Source organism: Prunus persica, chromosome G1 (genome assembly GCF_000346465.2).
Source record: "Prunus persica cultivar Lovell chromosome G1, Prunus_persica_NCBIv2, whole genome shotgun sequence".
Classification (NCBI taxonomy): domain Eukaryota; kingdom Viridiplantae; phylum Streptophyta; class Magnoliopsida; order Rosales; family Rosaceae; genus Prunus; species Prunus persica.
This window is the reverse complement of record NC_034009.1, coordinates 18,473,167-18,482,129: the sequence shown is the minus strand read 5'-3', so window position 1 is coordinate 18,482,129 and position 8,963 is coordinate 18,473,167. Positions and strand designations below refer to the sequence as shown.

Below are 8,963 nucleotides of genomic sequence, written 5' to 3'. Positions count from 1 at the left end.
TTTTGTACTTTAAAATTTTCTCATCCAAATGCACCCTAAGAGCATCTCCAGCTGCATCGCTACTCCCTTATCCCTAGCCATTTTAGCGAAAAAGAAGAAAAAACTACCCTCTAGCAGAGTCACTACCTCCCTCGCCATTTTGGAGATCGCTATTTTGGCTTGCTACATGTAACGAAGGGGAGAGAGAAAGGTGCGGCTCGCCAATTGAAAGCTGCGAGAGAGAGAGAGGGAAAGAGAGAGAGAAAGAAAGAGGGAAAGAGAGAGAGAGAAGCAAAAGCCGGAAGAGAGAGAGAGGGAAAGAGAGAGAAGGAAAGAAAAAGGTTCGGTGGGGTTAAGACAATGACTTTTTGAGTTCTTTTTTTTTTAATTTTTTTAATAAATTTAAAATAATAAAATATTTGAGATTAGCTAAAATAGAGAGACTGCTGAAGGAATTCCCTTTTAAGTGGTTAGCTATTTTAATTAGAATTTAGATAAAATTTGAAAAGCCTCCGGAGAGATGCTCTAAGCTCTAATAAAAAAGGAAAAAGTTAGTTTGTATTGGTTGGCGAGAAAGGAGAATGGTAGGGGCTGGCGGGTGTCGGTGGAGTTAAGAACAGTGGAGAAGTGAGATTGAGAGAAACGATAGAGCAAAGGTTGTCATTACAGAAATCAAAGGGGTATTGGTGGTATTCTAAGATACTTATTAAAACCCTCCGCATAGCTTCTCCGGCGAAGAGACTGCCTTCCTTTCTAGTTATTAGCAGATCTGATCAAAGGCGAAAGAAAATCTGGTTTTGTTGTTTTCCTTCCTTGCGGCAAAGAGAATATGGCTGAGGCTGTAGTTTGCTTTGTGGCGGAAGGGCTTGAAGAATTCGTCAGTCGGAATGGGGAATACTTGTCTGAAATTAGAGATCAAGTTCAGCTTGCACTAACCGAGTTACAATTGATGCGGAGGTTTGCGAAATTTGTGGATGGAAGACAAGGAGACGATGTGGAAGCACGCAGTTGGGTTGCCAGAATAATTAGAGACGCGGCTTACGACTTGGAAGTAATCGTTGAAACTTATTCGTTGAAAGTGGTTTTGAGAAGGAAAGGAGTTTGTCAGAGTGCGATGAAAAGGTATGCTTGCATGTTTATTGACCGAATTCGCGTGCGCAAGATTGAGTCGAAAATATGTGACATTACCAACACAATTTCTGAGTTGAGGTTGAGTTTGCAAACTAATAGAATTGAAGTGCTGATTCCAAATTATTTACCTCCACGTGATACTGAACATCATCCTCATCCTATTGTTGGGTTAGAAGCCAAAGTAAAAGCATTGGTTATGCGTTTGGAACAAAATGAAGATCCAGTTATTGCTATATTGGGCATGGGGGGTATAGGAAAGACTACTCTTGCAAAAGAGGTTTATCATCATCACGCAGTCAGGCGTCATTTTGATTGTTTTGCGTGGGTGTGTATATCTCAACAATTTGAAGTAAGACGTGTTTGGGAGGAAATTTTGGTTCAATTTATTTCTCCTACCAATGAGCAAAGAGAAGAAATTGCAAGCATGGATGATGATGAAATAGCCAGAAAACTTATTCGTCTCCTAGGAGAGAAGAGATGTTTGGTGGTTATTGATGACATCTGGAGAACTGAGGATTGGGAACTTTTACGACTTCCATTTCCTGTATACGGTGCAACAGGGAGCAAAATATTACTTACCACAAGGAACAAGGAAGTAGCTTTATATGCAGCTAGGAACGGTTTCATCTTGCACTGCTACCCACTAACTGAGGATGAAAGTTGGGAATTGTTTGAGAATATAGCATTTTCCGGAAGGAATGATAGAGGTATTTCTCACTCTCAGCTTTTTATCTTTGTCTTCTTATTTAACAAGTAATAAAGACTGTCACAGTCCATTTGATACTATTTATTGAGTTTATTTTCATTCACCCACCTTAACTCTTGGTGTAGCTTAGCTTCACCCTCCTTAAGAGGAATCCGAACATCTGTTGTTCATGCAAAAAATCAGCACAAGCAGAAATGTTTGACCATTTGATTATCATCATGAATATTTTGTTGTTTTATTGGAAACATTTTGTTCGTCTATTTGTTGTGTTATAGTTTGATGACGAAATGATTGCCAATATTGTTAATCTTCGTAAATATGATACTTGAATGAGGCCTTATGATCATCAAATCGCATTGATATTTGGACCCACCTGCTATCACTTTTGGTGATATATGACAAAAGTACAAGCTGAATCTGGAGCCCACATCCGTGGTGCGGACGTATATTCACATTTAAATGGTTCTATGTAAAATTATAGGCATTTGGAGCTTAAGCTGCGTGTTTTTGTGGAGCTTAAGCTGTTGTAGTCTTGAAAGTTATTTAAACAAAGTAAGTTGGAAATGGAAAATAATCTTAACTTTCTCATCTATAATATCATAAATGGAGAACTTTTAGGATTTCGTGTAGCTTTTGATTTTGAAGATCCTAATATGCCATTCACTAAAAGTAACTGTTCAAGCAAAACAGCAGCTGTAATTTTAGAGGGGTGACATGGTGGAATAAAACAACCAGCAAAGTATGTTAGTTGTCGTATTTTTCTGTTTTATCATATTACAGTTTTTGTTTGTTTTGTTTGAAAAGGGTTATTGGCATGTGTGGAGAAGCTAGTTGAACTTTATTCCCATACATTCATGGCGTCAGTTGAAATTATGAAAAAAATGAACATTAAAAGAAATAAAATCAATGCAACAATAATAGTAAAACTTCTTACTTTTTCTGTGTATTGTTTTTATATATTTATAATGCTATAAGATTGCTAAGCTGAGAATTGTTAGGGGTTTTTTTTTTTTCAGGCCCTGAAATTTTTGAAAGGATGAAAAAACTAGGAGTTCGTATGATTCGACATTGTAATGGTCTTCCATTAGCCATCGTTACGCTTGCTGGACTTCTAGCGAGAAAGAAGACACTTGATGAGTGGAATAGAGTATATGAAAATGTTTATAGAAGTTACGATATTGAAGAATATACAAGTGTACATTGGATGTTGGCAATGAGTTATGATGACTTACCGTATTACTTAAAACCGTGCTTTCTATATTTAGGCCAATTTCCTGAAGATCTTGAGATTCCAGCCAAAGAATTGACTCAATTGTGGATAGCAGAAGGTTTTATATCTTTGGCACAACAAAAGCAAAGGTTGCTGGCAACGGTGGAGGATGTAGCATACAATTGTCTAAGCGAGTTGGTGGAAAGGGGTATAGTTCAAGTTGGAAAGAGGGGTTCAGTTAGAAAGATTAAAACTTGCCGTATGCATGATCTCATGCGAGAATTGTGCTTGTCGAAGGCACGCGAGGAGGAATTTCTCAAAATTGTCAACTTTTCGAATATTGGACACGAACCAACTGGTAAAGTTCGAAGACTTGCCCTTTATTTCGATGCGAATGATGTTGAATTGGTTTCATCAAGATATGAATCACAAGACCATGTTAGGTCTCTATTGTTCTTTGGCCCAAAAAATTGGATACCAAAAAGTACAACATATATACTATCCACATTCAAGGATTTGAAATTTCTTAGAGTTTTGAAGGTTGAATATATGGTCAGGGAAGTAAGGTTGCCAACTGAAATTGGGAATATGCTTTGCTTAAGGTTCTTAAGTCTAAGGAAGAGTAATATAATATGGTTGCCCCCATCTTTAGGTAATTTGATATGTTTGCAAACTCTGAATTTGGACTTCTGTCACTCGAATGATCGGACTCCAATAATTCCGAATGTGATATGGAAAATGGAACAGTTGAGACATCTATACTTACTGTATTACAGCTCAAGTAGCGTACTCCGACTGTCTAACCTCTGCAATTTGCAAACCTTATCTTGTGTTTCAAGTGATTTTTGTGATATGAGTGATCTTACAAAATTAACCAATCTCAGAAAACTGGGTATACGATTGTCAAGACCTGTGCAAAATCTGGAGGAATTATTGAGATCTGCAAGCAGCACACTAAACCGAATTCAGTCTCTATTTGTGAAGAATGATGTTGGAGTTAATATTCAGGAGGAGGTTATGCAAATAGTACTAAGTTGTTGTCGTATATACAAGTTGAAGCTGTATGGACCTATCAAAGAGCTGTCGACAGACCCCCAGCACTATCCAAACCTCACCAAGTTATCGTTGTGTGAGTGTCATCTCGAGGATGACCAAATGGCAATACTAGAGAGGCTGCCAAACTTAAGAATTCTTTCACTTCAGTCTCTGAGTTTCCAGGAAAGCACAAAGACACTGGTATGCTCCAGTGGAGGTTTTCTTCGTCTTGAAACTCTTTCCCTGGAAGACTTGAAAACACTAGAGGAATGGAGGATTGAGGAAGGAGCCATGCCTAGTCTCCTTCAGTTGGGTATTCATTGTTGCTATAGATTGAAGACAGTTCCACATGGGCTGATATATATCTCTAGCCTCAGGGACTTTACCATCGGCCGGATGCCTAGAACATTCTACAGTAGGCTTCAGGAAGGAGGCGAGGATTTCTATATAGTGCGGCGTGTACCTTCCCTTGCACTTGGGGATGTGCACGAGGAATAGGTATTTCTTAACTTGAAATTTTCGAGGTTAATTTATTTTCTTTTTGTATTCTTCATTTGGCATCACTTATTAACTTTTTTATCCTTTTTTTGGTTCAACAAATTTTGCTCTGTCTTGCTTCTTTTTTTCTCACTCCTTCTACTTAATTTTCCTGCTTACTCTGACTTGCATTCCTCTTAAGTTGAAGACCAAGCTGACTTCTTTGGTCCAGCATTTTAGTTTGTTATGTCTCGAAATTTTTAGTAAAGTGGTTCATTTAATGAATTCTGGATCTTGCCTATTGATCACATCAACTTAAGTAAAATAAAAAATAAAAAATAATTCCGTGAGTAGCAACCGACCTTACCCGGGAAGAGGCAAACTCCTTAACTTGGATGAATTGGAAGCACAACAGCTTTTCTTGTTTTCCCTTTTCAGTTTTGAAAATACAACTCCCAAAGTTCAAATTGAAATATTATATGTCCCATAGAACAAAAATGCTCACTTTGTTTTATACTGCAGGTGGGGCATATGAGGAATTATACCCAAAAAAAAAAAGAAAAAGAGCAAACAAATAGTTTCGGCAAATGGCACAAGAAATTGTTTTCCAATATATTTCAGAGGGATTGCATTCTAACAGAAACGGTATATGAACTGAATTTGTTATGTTCGACATTTTATGAGGTAAAAGCAAGAAAAATTGTTATGTCACAGTAACACCATTTGGCATGCAATCGTGGTGTTACGAGTCTACTGAAAGCAGCGGGTTCTGTTTTCTCTCTCTCTCTCTCTCTCTCTCTCTCTCCCTTCTTTCCCTTTGTGTGTATATAAGTTTTATACAGAAAGCTCAAGGATATTAGGATTGTGTCTCTAGAGACAAGAAAAGATTTAGTGGACCAACAATAATCTTGTCACACTAGATTTTGACTTGGGTCGGTTACCGGAAGCTATATAATCAGTTCTATGGTAGTGTTAGTTAAACTAACAATCTGAGCCTGAGTTTATTTAACTGAATTTATACACTGATTGATCGAATGCAAACTATAATTTCAGATAGCATTTCTCTTTCAAATACTAAAACACGGTGTCAGAGTCAACAAGTGTACGTTGCTCTTGATAAAGATCACAAATACAAACTGCCTGTCATCAAGAAAAAAAGAGAATTTGTCCACGTGTATGACCCCTGAGATTATTTTGGCCAAGTATCTAATAAAACTTAGGGTTAATTACATAAAACTACCTAACTTTTGGGGTTCATTCAAATTAGTACCCAATCTTGAAAATCTTACACGTAGCATGAAAAAAATACAAATTAATTAAGAGATTAACTATTAGTCCAACTGACGGAGGGTCTAATTTGTATGTTTTTCGTGAGGTCGGGTATCTACGTGCAGATTTTCAAAGTTGGGTACTAATTTGAAACGACCCCAAAAGGTTGGGTAGTTTTATGTGTAGTTAACACTAACACTTAAGTACCTAATTCGTTCCCTCCACCATAACTTAAAACTATTAGGTGGAGAATTAAGATTCTTGTTAATTGTTGCAAGATTTGACTGTAGAAAGATGGTCAAATAGGGAAAATGCTTTAAACATGCTGTTTATGATTGTATATAATGTCATGAATCTGACTCATAGTGTCACATAATCATTGTAAAGTTGTCATTCGACCATAAAACAAAAATATTTTAAAGTTGTCATGAATCTGACTCATAGTCTCCCATAATCAAGGATATTTGCAGATATGTCATTTTTTTTATCTTCCTTTTTAATTGTATTGCTGAGGTGAGGAGCAAGAACATATGGAGATATATGTCGCCTAGCTAATAGATGCTTAGAAAAGCATGTTAGATGATCGATTTAAGTGGCTGGTTAGTGTATATCTGTGTTCCAAGTGTAAGTATATATTTTTACTGTGACTTGCGTCTGTTTCTATTCAGCAGAATGATTTTATCTTTTTATAGGTCCAGAGGATGGAACATGTGAAGCTATGGCTGCTTTGAGGCGTTGTGCGAGTGACGAAACTGTGAAGTATATAAGGTTTTGTCTCTTGCTCTGAAATCTGCTTGTAGTCTTTAAATCTCTGGTACCGTAGTAAAATATTCAATCTTGTTAGTTTATGGGAGAAGAGGTTTAGGAAATGGTCGGTTTAGTGTTTAGGACGATAGTTTAACTTGGAATGGAAAACTTTTGAAAAGTAACAGAATTGTTTTATTTGATTGATTGAAGAAGAAAAGTACAAAAGCTTGATTAGTTTAGTTGGCCGATTACTTGAGTTGGACAGCTGTAGTTTTCAGCTTTTAGCTTGATTACTTTGAGTGGGCTGTTGATCGGTGCATAACTACATATCATTGTGTACCATTTTAGCTTATGATATGGTTATGTTTTTGAGTTAAACTTGTGTTTTTTACCATCTTTTATCTTTGTTTCAGTGTATTAAGCATGTGACTCATTTAATGTATTTTGGAGTCAAGTTAGCTCAAATTGTGTCTGCAGATCAGTCAACTTTACGGATTGGACTCTACGTGCTCAGGAAGAACCAGATAATGAGCCATACCTCATTGGAAAGATGTGGAAGTCTAGTTTCAGCAGCATTTTAGGGTTTATGATTCTGAGTCTTCTAGAGGAACTTATGCAAATTTTGGCAGCTTAAGGTCAAAATTGGCAGCATCTACGTTATTGGGCCAAAAATGATATTTGAAGGTCTTTCCGATTTTTCCTTGAGCTAGGATGCATATGTTTGGAAAGATAAGACAAAGAGCTTCAAGATACATATTTTTCCAAATTTTTCAGAATGGAGACACAAGCCCAAAACGAGCCTAGAAGCTGACTGCAATGCATTGTCATGCATGACATATGCATGAGCTAATTATTTTTGGTGGGGAAGTTAGGTAAAGTAGGTGAATTGAGTGTTGTAAGTTGGTGAAGTGACAGTTGTAGGTAGAAACAATATTCAATTCAGAATTTTACTTCCCTTAGGCCTATAAATAGTGAGGTTCTCCAAGCTTGTAAGCACACTCCAAGGGTTGGGAGCTCTCAAACACTTCTCTAGAGCTTCCCTCCTTTCTCTTCCTCAAATTCTCTTAGTTTTCCTTTCTAGTTCTCAATTGTTGTAACAAAATCCTTTTACTAAATTTCCTTCAAGTTTTTGAGTTTTAATTTAATTCTTAGTTGCAATGTAATTTCTTATTTTAAGTTTTCAAGTTAGATTAGTTTCCAAGTTTCAATTATGGTTTTTATTCTTATTCATTATGCTTGTAAGTTAATATGCTAGTTTGAATGATTGATCATCATTAGGGCTTGCATGTTAAGTATCTTAGTTTGAATTAAGAGTAGACATCATGCTTTAATTCGAATTGAACTATGAATAGGAAGAGTATGTATGAGAATTCAACAACCAGGATTAGATACATACTTGGTTGTTTAAAATGTTCTTCTATGCTTAATGGATTCCTAATGCTTAATTTTAGGTTAGACAACAGATGATTAAATTAGGGAATGAAGAATACAAGGTTAGGACCAGACATCATGGCTTAATCATACTTTAGCTAGATTCAATTTGTGAATCTAAATTGAACTTGGGAACTTATTTGCTTGAATTATTATTTTCTTTCTTTCTTGTTTTCATCTTTGTAGTTTTCACAATCATCTTTAAACCTTGTTTCCATTTTTGTTTATACAGGGAATAGAATTGAATCAATTTATCCTCAATCCTCGTGGGATCAACCTCGCACTTACATATGCTATACTACCGAACGGCTCGTGCACTTGCGAGTATCACAAGTTGAGGATGTAGCTGAATCCATTTTTGTGCAGTTGAATCGACGCAACTGTAGGCTTATTTATAGAGATGCTAACTGACTATTTAAGTTGGCATTTTACTTAGTTAAGTCGGTTTGTACAGTAACCGAGATCTAAGGCATTTTTTGCCACAAGTTAATCTATAATTCTAGATTTCTCTAGTTATAATTACAACACATAATTATTAGATGGTTCTAATAAGAGACAACCATCTTTTACTTGGTAATTCTCTCAATGATTCTAGAATTTTCTAGTTTTATCACACACGTGTGCATTAATGTTTAACACTCATACTTAATGCACATTTGTGTTATTCCGAGCATGTTTCGTAGCAATTCGAATTTTAGGCTTGGAAGTGCCATAGTGAAGATGTCTGCGATTTGCTCTTCTGTCTTACAGTACTTGAGCTTTACTTATTTGTTTGCTGAGACTTCTCGTAAGAAGTGATGCTTGATGGCGATATGCTTTGTCCTGCTGTGGAGCACTGGATTCTTTGCCATTGCTATAGCAGACTTGTTGTCGCAAAGTATTTCAGCAGCTTTTGTTTGGCACTCTCCCATATCTTTGAAAATTCTTCTGAGCCAGATAGCTTGGCATGCTTAACTGACTGTTGCTACATACTCGACT

The 8,963-nt window shown here is 36.5% G+C and overlaps 1 protein-coding gene across 10 annotated transcripts; it reads left to right on the top strand.

Moving 5' to 3' along the window:
• On the top strand, positions 249–8,497 carry LOC18791659 (probable disease resistance protein At1g58602). Of its 10 annotated transcripts, XR_002269660.1 has the most exons (5): positions 249–1,817; positions 2,833–4,559; positions 5,061–5,183; positions 6,500–6,575; positions 7,032–8,497. XR_002269660.1 is itself a non-coding variant. In XM_020554647.1 (3 exons), exons 1-2 carry the CDS (start codon positions 809–811, stop codon positions 4,557–4,559), a joined length of 2,736 nt encoding a protein of 911 aa, XP_020410236.1. In that variant the 5' UTR covers positions 249–808; the 3' UTR covers positions 6,500–8,497. The 10 variants fall into 10 exon arrangements, 2 of the variants coding, with proteins under 2 accessions (XP_020410236.1, XP_007225326.1); XR_002269661.1 differs by lacking the exon at positions 5,061–5,183 and having other exon boundaries at positions 8,218–8,497; XR_002269659.1 differs by having other exon boundaries at positions 6,500–8,497.